Source organism: Bacillus rossius, chromosome 2 (genome assembly GCF_032445375.1).
Source record: "Bacillus rossius redtenbacheri isolate Brsri chromosome 2, Brsri_v3, whole genome shotgun sequence".
Taxonomy (NCBI): Eukaryota; Metazoa; Arthropoda; class Insecta; order Phasmatodea; family Bacillidae; genus Bacillus; species Bacillus rossius.
The window spans coordinates 36,776,622-36,802,557 of record NC_086331.1 but is presented as its reverse complement, the minus strand read 5'-3'; the positions used below and the strand labels follow the sequence as shown (position 1 = coordinate 36,802,557).

Here is a 25,936-nt window from a genome sequence, read left to right as displayed (position 1 = left end):
GCTGATTGTGGCATTCTCAAATACTGACGACAAGCCACAAGCGGGAGTTCGACCGCAGCTAGTCACGGTTCGTCAATTTCCAAGCTCCTGTGCACGAGGCTACAATCACTGGCCAAAGGAATGAACTAGTCAAACCACAGGCATTGTCATTAATGGGCATAGCCTCGCAACTAGGAAGCTTTTAAAATGACATTCTGGTTTTAGAGAGCACCTGTGGCTTGTCGTCGGTATTAGATAATACCATGATACGTCCGCAGGCGGGAAACTTTGAAAACAAACACGCCTACCGCCTACTCGCAGTGTGTATTTCAGAATCGAGCCCCAGAGCCCTCGCCGATTACCTCCCACCAGTGCGGTCTGGGTTAGATGCCGAACGGGGTCAAACCCGAATTTTTCACATGACGGGTGTTTCCGTGAGTCGGTTGGTTTTTCTTGATGTAGCCCCAAAGAAGCTGCCCATAATGTTTCCCCTCTCCCCCGCCTCTCGTGACCTCGCTGTCGACCCCGCCTTCCTGGGCTTCATACGGTGTGCAGAGCTTCAGAAGAAACAACGCGGTTTGAAAACTGCTCGAGATATGAGTGTTGTCTGTTCACAAGAAGCATTTAAGAATAATCTGAGGACGCATGAGTGGTTCTGTTCTCGTATTTCGTTTTCAAACAGTATTTTCAGGAGAGGAAAAAAAGATAAAACGCGTGCTATCATAATAAATTTTAGGGAATAGATGGGGATTACAACCCGTATCCATGCCGCTCAACCAACCATTTCAATGCATCAATGTTTAATTCACAAAGTATCTAAGTTGAGTCCTTCGCAATTCAACCCGGAAAATACAACATAAATTATGTACTGCATATTATTTGAAAAATCTTATACGGTGGAAAAAAAAAAAGTAATTTTGAGGGTATTCGAGGATATAAGAAAAATCGGAGAAAAATTGGGGAAGTTGGAAATAATATGGCTTAAAATTATCCATACTTACATTATTATATCAATTTGGATCCCTCTGCCATAACTAATATAATAAGTGCACAAGCTAATATAATATTTATATTAAAATGCGACCAAGTTTGTTTATTCTTATCTTATCAATCAAAGGAACGGCTGTTCCTGAGCATCTTACCAATTAAAGTAGCAGCTGTTCCTTTCCATCTTATTAATCAAAGGAGCAGCTCCTCCTTACCATCTTATCAATGAAAGGAGCAGTTTTTCCTTACCATCTTATCGATTAAAGGAGCAGCTGTCGCGAAGGCATTGTATCCGACGAATGGAACAGCCAAGCCGTCTGCTAGTGTAGACTTGATTCCTGTGTCCACAGGCATTCCTGCTTTGATAGCTGCAGAAAAACTGGGGCACTTCTCAGACTCCACGCCCTGGAAAACACACGTAACAGATCTACGCTTACATGAGGATATAAATTGAAGTTCAGTGAACAAAATATTTGCACTAGGTAAATAAATTTATAGGGTATAAACATGTTAAATAATTATATATGATACTATCCCCAATGTGGTACTTGAAATAAACACCACAGGCTTACGGGGATCAGGTCTCGCCATCTTGCAATTTCAAGTATTTTGATATCGCTTGCAATAAAGCTTCCGTGCTTAACGTTTTTTTTTGACATGGCATACGGCTTAGTTTTGGCTACTTGTTCAAGTCAACACTTGTGAACTGGTGTGATTATCATGATAGTTTTAGACGCCCTCGTGTTATTTCCTCGCGGCGCATACAGACTGGAGCGTGTTAGTAAATATATGGTCGCATTAAGGAAAATAAGGTATAGGAGATATGATACATGCTTTTACAAGCTTTAATTATGATAAATAGTTCAAAATTTGGATTTTAGAAAAAAGATGGAGAAATCCATGATGGCGGTGCACATTTTTTTTTTTTTTTTAAGTGTTTGCTGCTCTATTGGTTTTAGGTGCTACCCACGCCTTAATTCGTCTAAATCTATTCGACAGATTATGCCTCCAGTACCCTTATCTGGTTCGTCCCATTAGGTCCGGGACGGACGTAAACATTTGAGGCGATAATGGAGAAATGCTGTTTCCTCAGTCTGAAGTTGTGTTGCACATTGAAGTAAACGGGTTTTCTTTGAACTGGCGCTTTAAAATTGTTACTGGTTTATCTCAAGATTTTATTTTAGGTCTAGATTTCCTCGGAGGCACACGTTGTGATTTGGATATAGCTAACCATGAAATTGATTTTCAGTTAGGATAAATTTAATCCATCAGTCAGTGACCCCTTTTGTTATGTCTTGTTAGGATAATTCCTGTAAATGGGATAAGAATAAAGATATCTTGGAACTCGTGTGTGCATTTACCGTCATCATTACTAAGCGCTTAGGCAAGTTTAATGTGTTGCATACTTACAAGTTTTATTTAAAGAATGGCACACCTGTTGAAACCAAATATATGGAAATATATGGGTTTACAAATCAAAAATATGTAAAAACAATAATTTAGTTAAGTGCTTGGTTTTAGATCGTAGTCAATCGCGCACTACGTAGTTTGTCTGTAAACTCGCGTTCTAAAAAAGAGATTTGTGTGTGTCAGGTAAAATCAATCAAGTTTATTAATGGAAAAACAGCTCTCCGTTTGATGTTGGGGAGCATTGAAATGTCAAGGAAGCAGCTTCTCTCAATAATAATGTCATTGATCGCTACAGTGAGTTATCTTGCAACACGCATTTCACAACTCCAAAGGCCTGTGCAACCTATGCAGTTACAGAGCTATTGGGTGTTATATATGCTCATGCACCGTATTATGGCCAAAAAAAATTCATCTACAGAATTGAAATGAAACAAAGAGAAGTGATTGACAACATGCACCAAGATACAGAGAGTGAAACCATGAAATTATTTGGCAAAAAAGGGTCGCTAAAGTGGGTACACAATGTAACTTACTTATCGGTAGGTATTCAAAGAATTAAAATTATATTCAGTTGTAAAAAAAAACAAGAAATAAAATTTTCATGAGTTTTAATGTATAATCCAGTAAGCTATTATGAACTAGGCAATTAGGTCAGAGATCACCAGAAGTTGAATACATTTTATCTTTAATACTTCTTTAAAAATGAGTTATCTATCTACATGCACACAGAAATGTAACCATTAATCGGTAAGGCAGGGTCAAAGTTATTTTTGGACACACATTTATAGGCCTAGATAGAACGCGATCGTACAAAGACTTTATACACACCTCCTCCCCCCGGCCCCCAGGGAAACTCGGCACAAAAGAAGTATTAGCCTAAAAAAAAATTCTTCCATTATTTGGTTTTTTTTACATATTATTTTAATTAATTCATAATATAAACTTATATAATTGTTTATCAAATGTTTTTTTTTAATTATTCTTTCGTACGTTGCCTTTATCTCAAAACTCTTACAAATCAAATAAAAAATCGGTTTTCCCAAAACGCTGAAAACTATGTTTTATGTGGTTCTGAAAATAATGTGTTTTAATACGAACACCACATATGAACGGTTCATCCAAAACTGTGTATTACATGATTTCATGCTAGTAAGATTTTAAAAGCCAATAAATGTGGTTATTAAAATCGTGCGCAGAAGCACGGAATGTGGGAAGCCGGCGACTCACTATTATCTTGGTGTTGGGGAAGAGCGTCTTGACGGCCAGCGCGACACCCGCGATCAGCCCGCCGCCGCCCACCGGCACTACGACGGCGTCGATGTCGGCCACTTGCTCCACTATCTCCAGCCCCATCGTGCCTTGGCCGGCCATGATGTGCGGGTGGTCGTACCTGCCCGCACGCACATGCAGCAGTCCCCTCCGTCGTAACCATCTCGGCGGCAAACGAGTCCTCTCGTCTGCGAACGCATGCGAAATATTGCAGTAACAGCAGAATGCTTTACTATCGTTTACATCATGTACATTGCTATGTTCGTATTTATACCGGTACTGATCCAATATTATCATTCTCCTGTATATATATATATATATATATATATATATATATATATATATATATATTGCTCTAAAATCAGTATACTTTCCTTGACGAGATCCTTAAAAGTTAGGTTAGTTGCTTTCGTTTCTGAACTTAGTCACCTTGAAGGTAGGAGAAAATGTCTGATGTTTTCTTCCAATACATTTGGTTCGCAGTCATTATCATCCGCCAAGTTTGATTTTTTTTTGCTCATTATAATTACTATGTAGAAATATTTTGGAAAAAGGGACAATAAGTATAAAGTTGTATGTGTTACTCAGAAGTGGGAATACAGAAAAAGGTTTATAACAATGGCAGTGTTTAAAATAAAAAAAAATAAATAAAAATACTTGTGGGGCCACCACGTGGTTTTCAAGTCAAACTTCACTGATAGAGGGATTGTAAAATTCAAGGGTGCACAAATATTTTAAAAACCTATGTACAAACGTTCAGGTGAGTGTACAGTGTACACGTATGCGAGTGTAAAATAATGTGTTCAAGTATACGAATGATTTATGATCAAATATTAGAGTGAACAAGTAGGTGAGTAAGCAAGCATGCGAGTAAGTATGCAAGTACCCAAGTGCGCAAGTATATAATTTTGCAAGTATTCAAGAGCGTAAGTATTCAAGTGCGCAAATATACTAGTCCACAAGTATGCAAGTGTACTATAATGTAAACATGACATCGAGCAATACTGCTGCCATCTGTGTTTTTGGCAAGTAATTTCATAGCTAATAAAGTAAACATTGAGGTTCTAACTGTAGATTCACAATTGTAACAAACATGGCATCGAAAAACCTGCAAAAAGTCTTACAGTTTCTGATTCTCTACTTTATTCGCCCTGAGAGTTGCCTTCTTTTTCGCTAAGAGTTTTCGTTGTGCTCTGACGACGTCATTGCCTCGATTTAACCTGCCTGCTGTGAAGAGTTTTCACTTCACAAAAGTTTTAGTTATTGATACATTCCGGACGTTTTACAATACCGATTATTGTTTGTAGCGCTTTTTTGCCAACAAAATTTGCAACAAAACATGAGTTGCAATACCTTTATAGTGAACCACCTGTAGGGAATATCCTAAAACAAAAGTAATGACGTAAAATTGCCCAAAATTTAGAGTGAGAGCGAAACCGTAAGATGAAATAGTGTTTACCATCTGGGATAGTTACAATACAGTGGTGGGGAATCGCTGATCATAAATTTAATTGGTGGCACGGGCTGCTGAAGCAAGCATTTTTTGTTAAGGATCATATTTTAGGAAATGTAACCGTGCGTTGCAGGCGCGAACAGTAGCGCGCAAATTGTAATTTCACGCTCATCTGGGGGCCACTCCAGTGGCTGAGAGGACGCGCGATAGCAGAGCAGCGGTAACATGGAGCAGCTTGCTCGGCGCAAGCGCGGGTAAGCGGTCACAAACATGTCCTCAACCTCAACGATGTATGTTGTCACGCACTCTTGTGAACAGTAAATGTGGTACGCCATGTCAATGTTAGCTCGACGCCGACTCATTCTGAATCACATAAGGTTGGCTTTTAGGCTACTTTCAAACGAGGTGATTTGGTTGATTCAAATAAGTTTACTGGTTGACTCTCCACTAGTTGCTGCCACGTGATAAAGCTTTTTGGACTGGTTTCATGCCAGGCAACTTATATTTCCAACGAGGGGTCAGTACGGTGTTAGAACCCACGTAAGCAGATGCACTTCTTGTGCTTGCTCTCCCGCAAGAAAATAAGCAAAAAAAGGAAGAAAACTCAATATGAATTAAACAAATATGATGGTAATGCACTCTATCAGACAAGTACACACACAAAAGATGGCATCCTCCAGCAGATGAAAACAAGATGGCGGTAATGTCCTCTAGCAGGTGATATAAATGTTAACTATCGTTCCTGGTAGCGAGTACTGAACACAAAATGGCGGATATAAAATGTTTGTCAAGGTCAAAGTCAAAGCAAGGTCAAATTTAAAATTCAAGTTCAAAATTCAAGGTCAAGGTCAAAGTTCAAGGTCAAGGCCAAAGTTCAATCCCAACAGTCGACGTCAAAGCTATGGTGAACAGAAAATTACACTAACATGGCATCAGCATACTCTAGCACACGAAAACAAGATGGAGGCATCCAGCGGACGAAGACAAGATGGTGGACATGACATCATAACAGTTGAAGATATATACCTTAGTATTGGTGGTGGGAGGTCAGTCTGTAGGTGGCTTCCGTGGAGGAAGAATCTGTAATTTTTTTGCTCTTACCGGTTTCGAACCAGGGATAGGAATCGATTTAATCATTCAGTATATTAATAAGTTATTTTTTGCTAAATTTTGAACTTTTTTCATTAAAATCGGATAAAAAATATAGATTAACAATATGGCGTCCGTAACGATAATTGATACAGTGGTGTCATAATTCAAAATGTCGGGTGTGATGTAAGAGGTTTTTAATACTTTTTGTTAAGAATTTTTTAAATATATTAATAAATTACTGGTTTACACTTGCCGGAAATTGAACCGAGGACCTAAATCGTTTAAATAACTAAACATTTGTAGTAGGCAATTTTTTAAATATTTTTTGGAATTTTTTTGAATTTCTAGCATTGAAATTACGGATTTTCAAGATGGCTGCCGTAAAGAAACATGCAACATTAATAGAATCCAATATGGCGGTCGTAACGAAAAGTGTAGATAACGATGACATCGTACTCAAACAAGATGGCGGGCGTAACGAAACATGCAACATTTATATAGTCCAATATGGCGACCATGACGATATGTGCAACAGTGGTTTTAAAGTAATATTTTATTAAATTTTTATTATATAATATGATTGATTAAGTTATTTAGTGATTTTTAAAAATTTTCTGATTTTCAAACATAAAAATTACGGATTTTCAAGATGGCGTATATGACGTCATACTAGATGACGATATTTATCTTCACATAAGGGTTGGGAGGTCAGTATGCTGTTGGCTTTCTTGGAGGAAGGATGAGTCGCCATTTTTATTTTTTTGCCCTCACCGGGTTCGAACCGAGAACTCCGAGCTAAATGTCGTAAATGTATGTTTATAAAATATTTTTATTAAAATTTTATTAATTGAATTATTTTACGAATTTTTAATTATTTTAATTAAAACCGGTTAATAAATAAAGATTTTAATGATGGCAGCCAAACGTAAATTGCAATGGTGTCTTCATAATCCTAGATGACGTCAGAGGTTTATCGGAGGCTGTAGACATGGATGCTTAAGCCTCTTTTAGGTATTTGTGTTCTTTCTAAGGCAAAAGACTTTTGAGATTTTCGAAATCCTAATTTTTGAATTTTTGAGGATGAAAACGAGAAATTTTTCCTCAAAACGGGAATTTTTAAGTCATTTTGAGTCATATTTGAGGAATTTTTAGGAATTTTTAGTCAAAAATTGTTGCCGTAACGTCACAATATAAGATGGCGGTCGGCTCCACGCTCCACCGCCTTGCGCCTGTGCCAGTATGCCCTATTCTATACTACTGTTGTATATTATGTCATGCTGTTATTATTACCAAGTAACCGAAATTGTACAAGTGACAAATAAGAGACTTCCAACTGAAACCAAACACAACTTACCCGTTGATGTAGGTGAGCCCGCGCTCGGCAGACAGCTTGAGGGCCAGCCTCTTGGCCTCGCCCATGTCGTTGCCTTGCACGACGACGGTGGCGCCGTACTGCCGGCACGCCTGGATCTTCATGATGGGCGCGACGATGGGCATGACGACGGTGACCGGGATGCCCAGGTCGTGGCCGTGGTAGCAGAGCGCGAGCGCGTGGTTGCCCAGTGACGCCGAGATCACCCCGTGCGCGCGCTTGCCCTCCGCCAGCATGAGCAGCGCGTAGCGCGCGCCCCGCTCCTTGAAGCTGGCAACACCGCACATCATGCTCCCTGCTTTCAACGCATTCTAGCGGACGTTTCGAGGCAAAAATACTAGAGTTAGCAGCACCATCGGACAAAAATAGAACCGCCTTTCTAATTTTCTCAAAGACATTTTAAGTTGCGATTATTTCTTGTTATGACCATCAATGTGTACAAAATGTATTCCAGGACAGTTTCAGTACCATAAAATTTCATTTGGCACACCATTACATGTGGTACAAGCCCCGATGATCACTAAAATGACTATATACAAGTTAATGACGCCAGACGCGTGACCGCCATCTTGACGAAATCAACGAAAAAGTGAGCTCTGAAAATGCACGGAATTTGGGCAACAGATTGGCAACGGGTAGGATACAAAAATCCGTTCCCTTAAAATAAGGGACTGGCCGTGTCCTGTCGTGTACTAGGAATATGGTTAGGGAACAGGTGTAGCATATTCAACACCCAAACCCTTAATTTTGTATCTTGGAATACCAGCCGAAAAATTAAATTTATACGAATTTTATGTAATACACATTTTATGCTGTTAGAAGCCTTAGGATAGGTTCACAATATAAAACGTGACAGTAACAGTAACAGTAAGTGGTTTGCACAAGATGGAACGGTCTTGTTTTCGAACCTACTGATTCACAACCGCGCACAGGACGGTTGTGTGCATAGGGGGGAAATGAATATATTTTATTTCTGCAATGGACGCATGCGCAACAGCCAATGAGAGGAGAGTAAGGCGTCATTTTGGCTGAAACTGAGAACTTTTTATTTTTATAAATCGAATTGTGGCAATAAATTGTAATTTCGTTTTTAAAAATAAATTATTGCAATTACTAAGTATAAGTCAAGTAGTAGTATATAATAGTTCCTCCGGCGCCTGGCTTCTGGCTGTGGAGCCGGGAGCCGGTCCGCCATATTGGAGTTGTGACGTCACGGCGGCAAAAATTCCTCAAAATTCCTCAAAAATGACTCAAAATGACTCAAAAATTCCCGTTTTAAGAAAAAATTTCCCGTTTTATTCCTTAAAAATCCCAACGACTAGAAATGTCCATATGTAGGCTTAAGGCCAAATTACCTGCCCGCAAGTCTGGTATATGCCCGGCCACAATGTTCTAGGCGCGACTGTACTCTCCCTAATGCCGTCCTCTTCCACCCCTCCCCTCTCCATGGCAACAAACACAACCATCATCCGCTCACACACTTCCTCCAGGACTACCTGCAGAGTTTCTAGGAACTGAGGGACAACCGAAACGCCAAAGCGAAGAAGACAGAGAAAATATGGCACGCGATCACTTCCTTGACAAGGAGTCCCTTAGCTCCATTGGCGTTTCCTTTGAAAATCTCAGCTGAAACACAGCATCGCGCAGGGCAGCCCCATCACCTCTGTATGAAATTCGAATGAACAACACTAAATATACATGCATTTTCAAATATAGAATAACAGTTAACTAGCATGAAAAACCCTGTTCGGATTAGCGAAAATTCGGATTAGGCGGAATTTTCTTATATAATGCCATTTATGGTCTTGATGAGGCGTGGGCTATTTAACATCTGATGTGTCAAATATTAAAGATCAGACACAAAACACACCTTTATTATTTAGCGTATTTAGCATAATATAAATACGTAAATATTTAAGTACTATGTACGTAATCATTTTTTTTTCTTTTTAGTTGAAGGAGAAATAGATAAATCATAATTTTCTTATGTAGGTACATATTAATAAACGTATGACATTACTTGAAAAAGAACTTGTTTTTCTTTGCTTTTCAAGGTTCATAATTGTTATAAAAACATTTCTTTTTTCGTCCTAGCCCTGTTCGGATTAGGCGGATTTTCGGATTAGCGAGGTTCGGATTAGCGGGACTCTACTGTATATTTATTAGAAATTTAAATGGCACGTACCTGAAGTACCAAGATTCCAACACTTACAAAAATGTTTTGCAGATTCAGATTTAAAAAAATTAAATAATTTAAATCTTTACTACTTCCAGTGCTAAAATCCCAAAACGAAACAATTGCCGTCATAGTCGTACTAAGACAGATCAAGCATACTTTATGAAACCTCTGTAATAATCATCTCGTACATGTTGTATCTAATATGAAGAAAATTCCTTATATAAATTGAAGAGAAAACACATTTCCGCTACTGAAAACACTTCAACTTATAACGTAATTCATTAATGCAATATATTTAATTGTGAAAACAAACAAAACTAGTGTTAATTAAAATTAACTATATGCCAAAATATATGTATGGAATGTTTATGGCAGCAGATGAAAAAATACACACAAATTCTTGCAATAGTTCGAAACACTTCTAACAAATAATTTTATATAACAAAAAACTCCATGATTTTAGGATAAAGCAGTCGCCTTTTATTATTACTATTATTTAACTTTTGTAAAGTACTAGGCCTCATATAGCATATTAGTTTATCAAACCCTTATGTTCAGTTATTTATAGAAAAAACTAATCATTTTTTAATTTTGATTTACTTGCCATCTGTTTCTTTTCTTGTGCTTCTAAAATACATTTAGGGTCTCTGCATTTAATTTTCCTCTTTATGCGGCTATCTATTATTTCAGGTATCATCTTGTCAAGCCAAAATTGTTCATCTTTAAAAATTCTTTGACCATAGAAGTTATTGCTGCTGTAGGCAATGAAATCGCAATACTTTTTGTTTGAAATGTTAAGCTGTCCCTGAATTTGGTAATGAAAACTGTGAGTTTTCTTGAGATGCCGACTACCGTCTTGTTCTTCTAAACAATTCAAGTGCTTTCCTTTAAGTACATCTAAAAATTTATTTTCACCAATAGAAGGAAAACACTTAACCTCTACAATGCCATCACTGCCTACTAGAGCGTCTGGAGAAGCACCGAGGTAGGGCACTGTCTGAGACACAAATATTCCACACTTTTCTGTAGTCACACCAGTGATCTCTTCATATTTGCGCAGTGCGGTTTTTTCATGTAGCCTTCCAAATTTAACCGCCTCAGTATGAAGTTCTTTCTTGAAGAGAATGTTCTTCACAAGATTGTGGCAAGAAGTATGATGTAATCTTCGAATTACTAATCCAAAACTGGATGCTGTAAGACGATTCAGACGTGTTGTTCTCCAAAGTGCGTTGTCGTGCTGGCCTTGCGTATTCCTTTCTAAAGCGAACAGCTTATGAGTACAGACATCGTCGACATCGTCACGTAATTTATTTAGTAATTCTCCCGCCTTCTTCTGCATTTCAACTTAAGGTATGTCTGGCTCTAAGCTTTCTGCTCCGTAATCGTTATCTAAAGCAATTGTATCTTTCTTCTTCTTTTTAGGCCATTTGGACTTAATGAACTTGTTGTTCAGACATTTTCTAATTTTTTCACTCCTAGAACACAATATTTTCAAAGTTTTTCCTGGACTTCTTCCGCACATTTTTTTCCCACGCAATGGTGTGCCACGATGGACCTGATGAATGAGAGATTCCTGCTCCAATCACAACTGCAAGGGGTTGAAAAACAAGGGTTGGCGGACAAAAAAATCATAACTCTTCGTAGGTATAACATCGAATTCGTATAAATTATGTATTTTTCTAATAATTTGTATCTAAAACTTTTGTCTGAAACAAGTTTTGATTAGACGAACCATTATGGAAGGGGTTGAAAAAATAAGGGTTAAAATTTAAACAAAAATTCATAACTCCCTCAATAGAGACAATATTCAATCCTTTCAAATTGTTCGTAAATCTTATAATTTTTGTCTAAAACATTTGTCTGAAACAATTTTTGATAAGATGAACTATTGTTGCAGGGACTTGAACAAATAAAGGGGTCGAATTAAAAAAAAATCATAATTAATGTACCATGAACTCTGTTAAATCCTCTCTGTTTTAGTGTGAAACCGTAAATTATTATGTACATGTTTCGTCTAAAATAATTTTTTATATGACCAACCGCAACTGCAAGGGGTTGAAAAAACAAGGGTTGGCGAACAAAAAAAAATCACAACTTCCTTCGAAGTCATAACATCGAATTCGTAAATACTGTATAATAATTTTATAATTTTTACCTAAAACTTTTGTCTGAAACAATTTTCGATCGGACGAACCATTGCTGCAAGCGGTTGAAAATAAGGGGTAGAATTTTAAAAAATTCATAACTCTCTCAGTAGATACACTATTACATCCATTCAATGAGTTTATAGAAGTTAAAAAAATATTTACAGAAGTAATAGTTACTTTGAAATCTACCTATGCCTGTAGGCTGTGCCAAAAGGGATTTTTTGTTCTTCAACCCCTGTTTTTTTCATCCTTTGCAGCTATAGTTAACTGTATAAAATATTAGTTTAGACCAAACAAAAAAAAATCGTATTTTCACTACAATTTATTAGACGCTCTAGCGGATGTGATATTCGTGATATTCATCATATTATGGGAGTTATTGCGGTTTTTCTGTTTTTCGGAAACTCTTCCCCATTTATACCCATTGGGTCGGATTTTACCCATTAACTATATTTTATGTATCATTTTGGAAGTTATTTGTAAAAAATTGTGGCTGTTATCGTGTCCATAAAAATTTGATGTGTGTGTGTGTGTGTGTGTGTGTGTGTGTGTGTATATATATATATATATATATATATATATATATATATATATTTGAGTTGACTATGGTTTTGGGGTCTGTGGACCATAAAACGAAAAACTATGTAAAATTTTCCGGTAGTCGCACCGTGAGAACGGCTACAATAGGTAGCCTTTATTCGAAATCTACCTAATCATGGCAGGCGGGTAATATCAATGATACAATGTCATACTAAGTAATATGGACAAATGTTAAATAATGACTTAAAAAATATATTTGAAATAATATTATACAATTTAAGGCAATCTTATACATGTTTGTTTATTTTGAGAAAATAATTTATTATGTTGTGAAACTTTGTGCGTTGAGTTTTTTGGAGACTCGTTCTAAAAAGCACTTGGCAATAAGGCTTGACACTATGAATGTATTCAGAGTAGGAACTTGATGCTATAGTATTTCTATACTTCTAAATGCAGTCCTAATTATAGGATTTATAATTTTACTCACGCTGTGATTGAGAGAAAAAAAAATTAATTAAGTTAAATGTACTGCTCAAAAGCTATAAAAACAGTATAGAAAATATACCGCGATATGTACTAACATAAATAGCCAGATTGTTTAAGCATAACTGAAATCAAGATTCACCTGACCTTTACATTATCTAGCTGTAATACTTGGGTTTATAAGCTGCTTTGCTAATGGGAACAGCTAAAGTAACTTAAATTTATATCCACAAAGATCTAATCTGGCCGTTGTTCAAACCGGCAACCTCTTGCACCATTAGCTGGCAATCTACTGAGTACGCAATGATAGCTAGTTTCAGTACATATGTTTAAAAAATTGCGTTTATTAAATGTAAAACTGAACATACATAACTACCACAAAAAAACAAACTAAAATACCAATTAAAAATTAGAATTGAACACTTTTTAAAATCCGTATAGGAAAATAGGTTTGAAGCAACATATTGCAATACTCAATTTGCAAAAATATGCGCTTAATTTTACATTTTCAAAAAAATTCGCAATGGCGCTGACATTAACTTTAATATATTTCAAATTCTAAATTTCGACACAACTCAATTCAATAGAAATGTATTTATTACTTCAAATATGTAACTATGTTGTTCATGTTAAAGTAATTGTTATTCTATTCCGATTAAACTCAGATTATATATATATTATATATATATATATATATGTGTGTGTGTGTGTATTTGCTTGCCCCTCTTCCTCATTATCAATGTTACTTGCTTTTCTTCTTTTCCTCCATATCTCGTTCGCAGCTTTCGCGTGTTTATTTCGTTTCCGTGGACGAGAAGCCCGAGGTTTGCCCGGAATTTGTTTGCCCATCAATATTAGCATTTAAAAAAAAACTCGATGAGCAAGTTTAATACATAAAGCTAAAATAGTATTTATTTCCACAAAGTTCACTTCACTTTACGTCTTCCAGTTGATGCTCACTCTGCCAGTTGAATCTTGGAAAGTGTCTTTGTTTGTGTGACTAATCTTCAAGGTCAAAGACCAGCCTACTGCTGCCCGAGGGGGGCAGACAGTTCCGCGCGCCACGGGTGTCAGCGGGTGGCCGGGTGCGTGCAACACAGGCTCAACTACTGTACAGTCCAAGAGAAGAGTGTTGAAGACAACTGACTTATAACAAATTCAGTGTTGCAAAACGGGATGTTTTTTGGGAGCTGCAAATTACTAAGAAATTCGAAACAGATTTTATTTCACAGATTAAGATTCAAACTATCGATTAACAAAAACTGAAAATTTTCCGATGAGAGATAAATGGTGATTTTTACCCAAATATTTGCGCTTATTTAAGCATCACTTAAGATTACAACACACATTCGGCAACTTGATTTATCGCTTTCATAATATGTTATTTTGTTGTGCAGATGGTACGGATCACATCAAATACAATTTAGTAGGGAAAAATGGATAGTCAATTAAAAAAACGGTACACAAAAACCCTAAATTATCAACTTAGAAGTGAAATATATTAAAAATTATGGTTCTTAAACAAAAAACGACTACAGATTTAAAGTATCCATGCACAACTCTTTTACATAGAAAAATAAAAAAATCTGTGAAATATGGCCTTAAGCATCCTTAACTCAAGCCTACGATAAGCCTCTGACATCATCATGGATGATGATGTCACTGCTGCAATTACCGTTATGCCCGCCATCTTTAAATTTATTATCCGATTTTAATGAAAAAAAATTTAAAAATTCAATTAATAAAATATTAATAATTTTTTTATAAAAAAATATACTTTTACGACACGGAGCTCGGAGTCCTCGGTTCGACCCCGGTGAGGGCAAAAAAATAAAAATGACGACCGATCCTTCCCCCGCGGTGGCTGCCGGCATACTGTGCCGAATCAGTGCTACTTTAGGCACGATTTTTTTTATTTTCTTAGTTTTACAAAATTTTAAATTTTTTTATAACTTCAATTTTCCTCCTTCACCCGCTGCTTTCGCCCCCATCCAAACTTGTTCGGTCGAGTGTACCGGCAGGTTAGCTTGTTGAGCAGTATAGTGCTCTCACCGCCGTTTCCCACCAAATTTGCTGGGTCTAGCCGACTACAGGGCTATTATCAGCAACGGTATCCACTGGCCGTCGCGTTTCGTCACGAGTTTAGCGCTACGCGTGACGAAAGTAGCCGCCCTAAGCTTCCCATGGTCACCCCCACCCCTTCTCGGAGGTGTGCTGAAGTTTGCGGTCTCTAACACGTTTTGGTGTCCTTTTTTCAAGCTCCGCCGCACGTCCCGACGCCTGGCCGGCGAAGTCTCCCAGGGCAGGTCATTCACCGGACATACCCCCCACCCCTCCCTGGTCCACAGCGGTCATCGGCCAGCCGCGCCAGTGACCAATCTCAAGGCCAAAATCCCCCCCCCCCACTTGCAAAATGGCGGCCACCAAGTGCCGCGATGGTCTCTGCGAGACTCCGATCTGCATGCCCACGCCATCTAGCGGCGAAAGGACGAACCAGCTATCCCCTATCCCCACCAGGAGAAACAGTCGACCTCACACTTAGTCGATAGGTCGCCAGAGCCCTTTTTTTTCTTTCGGAGCCCTTCGGAGCACTTCGGGTTTCCCGATCCCCTCCTCCAGAGGAACAGACGACCGAACTAAAGTTTAAGTTAGCGTCCCGGCGCCATTTTCAGGGATTTTGAGGGCAGCTCTCGTCCAGCGCGCATCTTTGCAACAAGTCGCAGTAACGACCAGCAGCTATCGTGATCCGCTTTCGGCAATAATGTAGTTGCTTCTGAGCCAGGCCATGTCGCCTAGATTTTTTTTTAGTTTTTCTTAGTAGCTGCCCAAATAGTCAAGTTTAACTTTAGTTTTCTTTGGTTTTCGCCATAACTATTTCTTCTATGGCTACCGCGAGCTCCCGTGCCGCGCATCCCCGGATCACCCCCAGGGACAGCCACTATCTACTTCACCCTGCCAGCTAAGGTAAGCTGCACTTCGCCCCACACAAACCTGTTAGGTTGCCTTTTTTTTGGGCTTAACTTCGCCCGTCATAAACTGCCTGCTAACCAAGCTAATCCAGGTGGATTATTGGTTACAGGCAGGGTTCCAGAATCCCAGAGGGTTCCAGAATCCCAGAGTACTTCAAGGACCCCAGACCAGTTCAAGATGGCGGCCCAGTTCCGGCGCCACATTTTGCACCTCAACATGTAACTCGTGAGCCTCTATAACGGAGTCTCCCTCCATCTTTCGGCACCCCTCAAAAAGAAGTGAAGAACAGTTTATAACTCCGCCAGTTTTAGGACGTTTTCCATATTATTATAAAATATTGTATTTTAAACACATATATTTGTTTTATGAGCCTGCGAGCTCAATGTTCCTAAACAGTTGAACTTAGCATAGTATGAAATTGTGTTCCCCCCCCCCGGCCCCTCTTTCTCCTTTTTTTATTCGTTAGTTACTCAATGTAATGTATCAAAAATAAGAATCTGACATTGTTAGCAGTTTTGTTTGTAATGGCTGTAATGCCGCAAGATATTTTCTAATGTAAGAAACCTATCAATGAAAAGATACTAAACTACTAATCAACAGTAAAAGCCTCTAATGAAACCAAACCATACGAGTGTTTTCATTTGCTGCTACTTGAAACCACAATCCACGTAACCTTTCCTACTGTCAGGGAGGTTAATTTTAAATTGTGTTTGTAAGTGGGGCTGTGCCCCTCTGGCAAGTTCTTTTAGATAATTAGCCTGACGCTTCCACCGGACATTTATTATCAATAATTATGGTTTTGTTTTGAGCACAGCACCACGGTTACAATACTGACTCCCACCACTTTTTTTTTCAAAGCATATATATCGTCACCTAGTATGACATCATGTCCGCCATCTTGTCTCCGATGCTGGAAGCCATCATCATTGTATCGTCGGCGAGAGTGCGCTGATGACATGTTAGTTAATTCTTACCCGCTAGAGTGCAGTAATAATTTATTATTATTGCTGTGACACCCGCCATCTTGAAATTTGGCCGCCATCCTGAAAATCCGTAATTATTTAGCTAGAAATTCGGGAAAAGTTCCAAAATTCATTAAATAAATCACTCATTAATTTACATATTGATTCGATCGATTCCCGTCCTCGGTTCGATACCCGATCGAAGCAATAATGTTTAATTTTATGTAAAAATAATAATTTCAATAAACCATGTTCAACATTCGTAAAGAGACTCTAAATCCTCTACAACCATCATCCTATCAGACATCAAGACCACCATATTGGAAATGCATAATTTTAATGCTAGAGATTCGGGAAAAAGTTCAAAATTCATTAAATAAATTTGTAATCTATATACTGATTGATTTGATCGACTTAGGTCCTTGGTTCGATCCCTGGACGATACAAAACAACTTTAATATTTTTAAAAAGTACCACTAAAGTGGGAGGTTTGCGAAAATAAAAAAAACTGCAAGTTATTTTTAAAAAACTTTTATTACATAAGTACTGCACTAATACAAGTACAAAAAAATACACAGTCAAAGTACTAAAGTTTTGTGGATTCCTTGATTCAAACAGTCTTCTTAATGGATGAAGTAAGTCTTTTACATGTTCGTAAATGTCTATTCAGTTTATCAGGTCGACATTATGTACACCTCAATTTTCACACAAAGACGAATTATCGACTTCATTAAAAGGACAGTGATATATTTCGTGTCGTTGTGCACTTTGAATATTTGCCAATGTTTTGTTACAAAATATACAGCTTGATTCCGATGAATTACAGCCAGTCTATCACAATTCCTGAGGTGCAGTTTTAATCTTCCATATTGTACAAACTCGCTTAAACATCTGTTGCACTGATATTTAATGCGTTCAGAGTTATTACTACAATTGTGTATTACATAATCCCGTAATTTCAAGTTTTTGATCTTCTCACAGTACGTGCAGTCGGGTGATGGAACACCGCTGGATGCTCCTTCCTTCATTAATGACACTGGAATTGTTGACAACCATTGTAACACTGCTGACATGTTAACTTCTGAAGCCGTTGAGGTCTGCTCTGCAGAAGATGTTGCGCGCGTCGAAATCTGCTGCTGTGCTGAGAGAGCAGGTGTAGCTGTAGACATCGTTGTCATCGTGCTCTGCACTGATGATGGTAGACGTTCGATCCAGGTTGGTGTAGATAGTGGTAATTATGCCATCGAGTTCTCAAGAATAGCTAGATACTGGTCTTTTATGTTATACAAGTCTAACTATCCGATCCGTTCATCACCGCTGTCAGAGACGGACTGAAGTTCATATCACCAGGGTCTCACTTATATATTCTCATCAGCTGGTACAACAAATGAGTCAAAACAATAACCATGTTCATTATACTCGCACTTAACTTTCTTGGAGCATTTTTTATAATGAAGATGTAAGCTATCAAGACGTGAAATTAGTTTATTGCACTTATTGCACTGAAATTGTATTATTTTAACATTATTAGAACAACTGCTTCTGTCATGTCTGCGAGCATTTGAGGTGATAGTAAATGTTGCGTCACAGTATTTGCACTGACACAATGTACGCTCTTCATTAGTGGAAGTATCCATTGCTGATGATGAAACTTCGGATGATGGTGGTATCACATCTGTTGAAATCTCCTCCAATGTTGACGTCGTCGTTGCCAACGGGATTTGCACCTTCTCCGTCGTAGCTGTCGTCAAGGTTCCCGTAGACGATAGTACAACCTCCGAGTTCGACGTTTAAGTCGGTAAAGATGCCATCGAGTTCGCAAGAACAGGTAATTATGCAATTTATGCACCAGATTAAACAAACTAGGTGATCCTTACACCGCCGACGTCAGTAACAAACTGAGCGTCCTGCTGTCTAGGACTCGCTTATATACATGCACCGTATGGAATAATACGCTAGTCAAATTAAGAACCATTTACAATAATACTAGAGTAGTAGTATATAATAGGGGCTCCGAGATCAGGGACCAGGGTCCGGTGCCATTGCCGGTGTCTGCAATCTTGTATTGTGACGTCACGGCGGCCATCTTGGACGAGCGTAACGGGACACAGCGTAAGGGGACATAATGTAACGGGACAAGTATATCACGGCGGCCATCTTGGATCCGCCATTTTGGATGACATCATTGTGTTCTAGAAAATTCCGGCATTGTGTTGTCCGCCATATTGGATGATGTCGTCACCGTTGCAATTATCGTTATGGTCGCCATCTTTAAATTTGGACGCCATTTTGAAAATCTTTTATTATTATCATCTGATTTTAATGAAAAAAAATTCCAAAATTCATCAAAAAATTAACTTAATAGAATTCTGATTGATTATATCGATTCCCGTCCTCGGTTCGAACCCGGTGAGGGCAAAAAAATAAAAATGACGACCGATCCTTCCCTCGTGGTGGGTGCTGGCAGAAAGACTCCCACCACTTTTTTTCAAAGCATATATATCTTCACCTAGCATGACGGCACGTCCGCTATCTTGACATTTGGACGCCATCTTGAAAATCCGTAATTATTTAGCTAGAAATTCGGGAAAAATTCCAAAATTCATCAAAAAATTAACTTATTCGAATTCTGTTTAATTAGATTGATTTACATCCTTGGTTCGATTCCCGGCGAGAGTAAAAAATAAAAAAACAACAGATCCTCCACAGAAGCCACCTACAGACTGATCTACCAAGGTACATACATCGTCAGCTGATATGACATCATGTCCGCCATCTTGGCTTCATCCACTGGAGACTATCATCTTGTTTTCGTCTGCTAGAGTGTGCAGGCGACTTGTTAGTATAATTTTCTGGTCACCATACCCTTGTCCTTAACTGTAGGCATTGAAATTTTACCTTGACCTTGAAATTTGACCTTGACCTTGAAATTTGACATTGACCTTGAAATTTGAACTGACCTTGAAATTTGACCTTGGTCTTGAATTTTGACCTTGGCCTTGAAATTTGACCTTGACCTTGAAATTTGACTTTGTTCCTTGAAATTTGACTTTGTCCTTGTCGACCATCATGGATCCGACTTTTTATGTTCAGTACATGCTACCAGGAGCTACCACCTGCTGGAGTATGCCATATTGTGTGTGTATTAGTATTATAGAGTACATTTACATCTGGATAATTTTATTCTAACCCGCTACAGTGCAGTAATCATTTATTACGGAGGTGCCCCCCGCCATCTTGAAATTCGGCTGCCATTTTGAAATCGTGTAATTATTTAGCTAGAAATTCGGGAAAAAATCTAAAATTCATTAAATAAATCACTCATTAACTTACATATCGATTCGATCCGCTCCAGTCCTTGGTTCGATCCTCGATCGATGCAATAATGTTAAATTTTATGAAAAAAAAAAATATTCAAATAAACCATGTTCAACATTCTTAAAGAGACTTTAAATTCTCTTCTACAATCATCCTATCAGATATCTAGACCACCATATTGGAAATTCGGAATTGTAATGTAGAGATTTGGGAAAAAGTTCAAAATTCATTAAATAATTTTGTAATCTATATACCGATTGATTAGATCGACTAAGATCCTTAGTTCGATCCCTGACCAAAACAAAACAACTTTAAAATTTAAAAAAGTACCAGAAATGGGTAAGGTTCAGGAAATAAAACACCACAAAGTCTTTCACAAACATAATATTTATTACACAATTTCTATCCTACTACAGAATCACTTGCGAAAGCCAGCAATCTTATAAACATTTAGCCCTGCATAGACGTGCAACGACTACTTCTTAGCTCCAACAGCTCCAAATGCTACAAAAGGCTCCAATTGCTAGAACAGCCTCCAAATGCTCCAAAAGGCTCCAAATGCTTCAAAAGGCTCCAAATGCTCCAACAGCTCCAAAAAGGCTCCAAATGCGCCAACAGCCTCCAAATGCTTAACACAACTCAAAATGCTTTAACAGCCTCCAAATGCTCCAACAGCTCCAAATGGCTCCAAATGCTCCAAACGGCCTCCAAATGGCTCCAACAGCTCCAAATGGCTCCAAATGCTCCAAACGGCCTCCAAATGCTTGACAGCTACAAATGTCTCCAGCAGCTCCAAATGCTCCAAATGACTCCAACAGCTCCAAATGCTACAAAAGGCTCCAATTGCTACAACAGCCTCCAAATGCTCCAAAAGGCTCCAAATGCTTCAAAAGGCTCCAAATGCTCCAACAGCTCCAAAAAGGCTCCAAATGCCTCAACAGCCTCCAAATGCTTAACACAACTGCAAATGCTTCAACAGCCTCCAAATGCTCCAACAGCCTCCAAATGCTCCAAAAGGCTCCAAATGCTACAACAGCCTCCGAATGCTCCAAAGGCTCCAAATGCTCCAAATGGCTCCAACAGCTCCAAAAGGCTCCAAATGCTACAAAAGGCTCCAATTGCTCCAAAAGCTCCATCTTAAATTGGTTCCAACTGATTCGAATTACTTTTCTTATCGAACTTAGCATGATTACTAACATGTCTTTATTAGTATACATTTTGACTGACAGTGGTAACGTATTTTGCACCTTTAAGTTATAAGTTTTATTTAGAAATCAGATTTCGATAAATGGTAGATACCATTTGGAAAGAAAATATATTAATTTATCTTCAAGTTTATACACATACATTTAATATAAGCCATTATTTTATGTAGCCAGCTTCCTTCAGTTCTTTGAGTATGAAGGATATTTCTTTAATGTTCGAATAGTTTCCTGCACAAAGCGATCCATGTAGTAGTCGTAGCCTGTCAACCAATATGTTAGGATCTTCCCATGAGGTATAATCAATCTCTTCTGCTGCGTTCATCATCCTTGCATGTTTTTTTAATAAAAATTATTATCTCTGGTGTCTATCGTTTTAACACCAACCACAAGGTCACTTTCGTCATCGTGCCAGTGATTATCACAAACTTGATCAGGATAAATTATTTTATTACGTCGTTTCCATCGTTTTGGTCTCAGACCGCCAGCACAGTCTTCGATCTTGCCTGCTTTAGGTGCTTCAGTACAGTACTCAATCATTTCAGCCTCAGATGTGTCACCACAATCATCAATCATGCCAGCTTCAGATGATTCATCAAAGTCTTCGACCTTGTAAGCTTCAGGTGGTTCTCCATCTTTCACATTTTCATGGAGACGACTAGATATTGGAGTAAATATATTTTCATTTCTAATGTGGTTACAACTTCCTTCGTTTGTTTTAAATTTTAAATCTGGCTTGTACTAGAACTTTAACTTTGCACGTCAATGATGAGTTCACAAGCTAGTAGAATTTAATTTTGTATTTTTTTGTTTTTATTTTAAATTTTTTATTAAATTTTTTTCTGTAATTTTATGATATCAAAGAAAACTTTTGTTGGTTTTCACCGTGTGCTCCCGATTATTCTTGTCAATATTATGGTGGTTTTCTCCGTGTACTCCTGATTATTCTTGTCAATATTATGGTGGTTTTCTCCGCGCGCTCCTTATTATTCTTGACAATATTTTTTATGGTTTTCTCTTAGTGCTTCTGATTATTCCTTACTAGACATCTGATGGTGTTCTCCGAGTGCTTCTGGTTACAGATGAGAAGTTGATCTGTGCATGAAGGATTTTATCAGGTGGAAACAAAAAAAAATCATTACTCGGTCAAATAATATATCATGAGACTTCTGTGAAGCTTTAACGTACAAGAGGAAATTCCTTCTCCTTGGTGTCTAGCGAAGCCATCCTTCTTTTGCGATCGTTAGTGAGCATCCCGCATCCCGCATTAAAGAACTAAATATTATTTACCTGCAAGTAACATGTGGCGACATCTGTTGTTGAAAAGCAGAACTACTTGCAACAAGTACCTTTGAATGAGATAAATTAATTCTCGCTGATGAAATAATTAAAAAAATCTATTTAAGTAATATATCTAATTTAAAACTCTTAGATTGCGTCTGGCATTAGTCTTAGTAACTAATATGAATCCTGATTCGGGATTAGTTGCTGTATCAAAACGACATCACTGTAGATACTGTAGCAAGGTGTTTACCTTGAGAAAAAATGCTAAACGACATGAGAGAAGCGAGTGTAATTTGGGTCCTTGTCAAAAACCATTTCATTGCAGTCAGTGTCAGAAATCCTTTGGTAGAAGATATTACTTGGATAGACATTACAATACCTGTACAATTAAGATGAATAAAGATAACGAAGTCTGGGCTACAACATCGTGGAAGAGGACCGAAGGCGAAAAAGATAATGCTAAAATTACTGATCTAGATCAAGATAATAATTTAAAATTTAAAACAAACGAAGGAAGTTGTAACCACATTAGAAATGAAAATATATTTACTCCAATATCTAGTCGTCTCCATGAAAATGTGAAAGATGGAGAACCACCTGAAGCTTACAAGGTCGAAGACTTTGATGAATCATCTGAAGCTGGCATGATTGATGATTGTGGTGACACATCTGAGGCTGACATGATTGAGTACTGTACTGAAGCACCTAAAGCAGGCAAGATCGAAGACTGTGCTGGCGGTCTGAGACCAAAACGATGGAAACGACGTAATAAAATAATTTATCCTGATCAAGTTTGTGATAATCACTGGCACGATGACGAAAGTGACCTTGTGGTTGGTGTTAAAACGATAGACACCAGAGATAATAATTTTTATTAAAAAAACATGCAAGGACGATGAACGCAGCAGAAGAGATTGATTATACCTCATGGGAAGATCCTAACATATTGGTTGACAGGCTACGACTACTACATGGATCGCTTTGTGCAGGAAACTATTCGAACATAAAAGAAATATCCTTCATACTCAAAGAACTGAAGGAAGCTGGCTACATAAAATAATGGCTTATATTAAATGTATGTGTATAAACTTGAAGATAAATTAATATATTTTCTTTCCAAATGGTATCTACCATTTATCGAAATCTGATTTCTAAATAAAACTTATAACTTAAAGGTGCAAAATACGTTACCACTGTCAGTCAAAATGTATACTAATAAAGACATGTTAGTAATCATGCTAAGTTCGATAAGAAAAGTAATTCGAATCAGTTGGAACCAATTTCAGATGGAGCTGTTGGAGCAATTGGAGCCTTTTGAAGCATTAGGAGCCTTTTGGAGCTGTTGGAGCCATTTGGAGCATTTGGAGCCTTTGGAGCATTTGGAGGCTGTTGTAGCATTTGGAGCCTTTTGGAGCATTTGGAGGCTGTTGGAGCATTTGGAGGCTGTTGAAGCATTTGGAGTTGTGTTAAGCATTTGTAGGCTGTTGGGGCATTTGGAGTCTTTTTGGAGCTGTTGGAGCATTTGGAGCCTTTTGAAGCATTTGAAGCCTTTTGGAGCATTTGGAGGCTGTTGTAGCAATTAGAGCCTTTTGTAACATTTGGAGCTGTTGGAGTCATTTGGAGAATTTGGAGCTGTTGGAGTCATTTGGAGCATTTGGAGCTGTTGGTGCCATTTGGAGCATTTGGAGCTGCTGGAGACATTTGGAGCTGTCAAGCATTTGGAGGCCGTTTGGAGCATTTGGAGCCATTTGGAGCTGTTGGAGTCATTTGGAGCATTTGGAGCTGTTGGAGCCATTTGGAGCATTTGGAGCTGCTGGAGACATTTGGAGCTGTCAAGCATTTGGAGGCCGTTTGGAGCATTTGGAGCCATTTGGAGCTGTTGGAGCCATTTGGAGGTCGTTTGGAGCATTTGGAGCCATTTGGAGCTGTTGGAGCATTTGGAGGCTGTTGAAGCATTTGGAGTTGTGTTAAGCATTTGTAGGCTGTTGGCGCATTTGGAGCCTTTTTGGAGCTGTTGGAGCATTTGGAGCCTTTTGAAGCATTTGGAGCCTTTTGGAGCATTTGGAGGCTTTTGTAGCAATTGGAGCCTTTTGTAGCATTTGGAGCTGTTGGAGCTAAGAAGTAGTCGTTGCACGTCTATGCAGGGCTAAATGTTTATAAGATTGCTGGCTTTCGCAAGTGATTCTGTAGTAGGATAGAAATTGTGTAATAAATATTATGTTTGTAAAATACTTTGTGGTGTTTTATTTCCTGAACCTTACCCTTTTCTGGTACTTTTTTAAAATTTAATTTGTTTTGTATCGGTCAGGGATCGAACCAATTATCTAAGTCGATCTAATCAATCGGTATATAGATTACAAATTTATTTAATGAATTTTGAACTTTTTCCAAAATCTCTAGCATTTCAATTCCGAATTTCCAATATGGTGGTCTTGATGTCTGATAGGATGATGGTAGTAGAGGATTTAAAGTCTCTTTAAAAATGTTGAACATGGTTTATTGGAATTATTTTTTTTCCATAAAATTAAACATTATTGCATCGATCGAGGATCGAACCAAGGACTGGAGCAGATCGAATCGATATGTAAGTTAATGAGTGATTTATTTAATGAATTTTGGAATTTTTCCCGAATTTCTAGCTAAATAATTACACGATTTCAAGATGGCGGCCGAATTATAGTTGGCGGGGGGCACCTCCTTAATAAATGATTATTGCACTGTAGCGGGTTAGAATAAAACTATCCAGATGTAAATGTACTCTATAATACAAGTACACACACAAGATGACATACTCCAGCAGGTGGTAGCTCCTGGTAGCATGTACGGAACATAAAATGTCGGATCCATGATGGTCGACAAGGAAAATGACAAATTTTAGGGACAAAGTCAAATTTCAAGGTCAAGGACAAATTTCAAGGTCAAGGTCAAATTTCAAGTTCAGGGTCAAATTTCTAGGTCAAGGTTAAATTTAAAGGTCAAGGTCAAATTTCAAGGTCAAGGTTCATGGTCAAAGTCAAATTTCAAGGTCGAGGTCAAATTTCAAAATCAGGGTCAAATTTCAAGTTCAAGGACAAATTTCAAGGTCAAGGACAAATTTCAAGGTCAAGTTCAAATTTCAAGGCCAAGGTCAAAGTTCAAGACCAAGGTCAAATTACAAGGTCAGTTTTAATTTCAAGGTCAATGTCAAATTTCAAGGTCAAGGTCAAATTTCAAGGTCAAGGTCAAATTTCAATGCCTACAGTTAAGGACAAGGGTATGGTGACCAGAAAATTATACTAACATGTCGCCT

General features: G+C 38.1%; 1 protein-coding gene and 1 long non-coding RNA gene across 4 annotated transcripts in view; one reads left to right on the top strand and one right to left on the bottom strand.

The window, feature by feature from the left end:
• LOC134529244 (L-threonine ammonia-lyase) overlaps positions 1–25,936 on the bottom strand; it is a 416,545-nt gene that overhangs the window by 196,368 nt on the left and 194,241 nt on the right. For all 3 annotated transcript variants that reach the window (XM_063363140.1, XM_063363142.1, XM_063363143.1), the window contains 3 exons: positions 7,545–7,832; positions 3,604–3,766; positions 1,216–1,371 (listed from right to left, as the gene is read on the bottom strand). In XM_063363140.1, coding sequence (XP_063219210.1) covers positions 1,216–1,371; positions 3,604–3,766; positions 7,545–7,832 — 607 coding nt within the window. The remainder of the gene's footprint in view (positions 1–1,215; positions 1,372–3,603; positions 3,767–7,544; positions 7,833–25,936) is intronic.
• LOC134529942 (uncharacterized) lies at positions 14,794–16,504 on the top strand. Its single transcript, XR_010074752.1, has 2 exons — positions 14,794–15,875; positions 15,991–16,504. It is a non-coding gene; the product is annotated as an uncharacterized LOC134529942 (long non-coding RNA).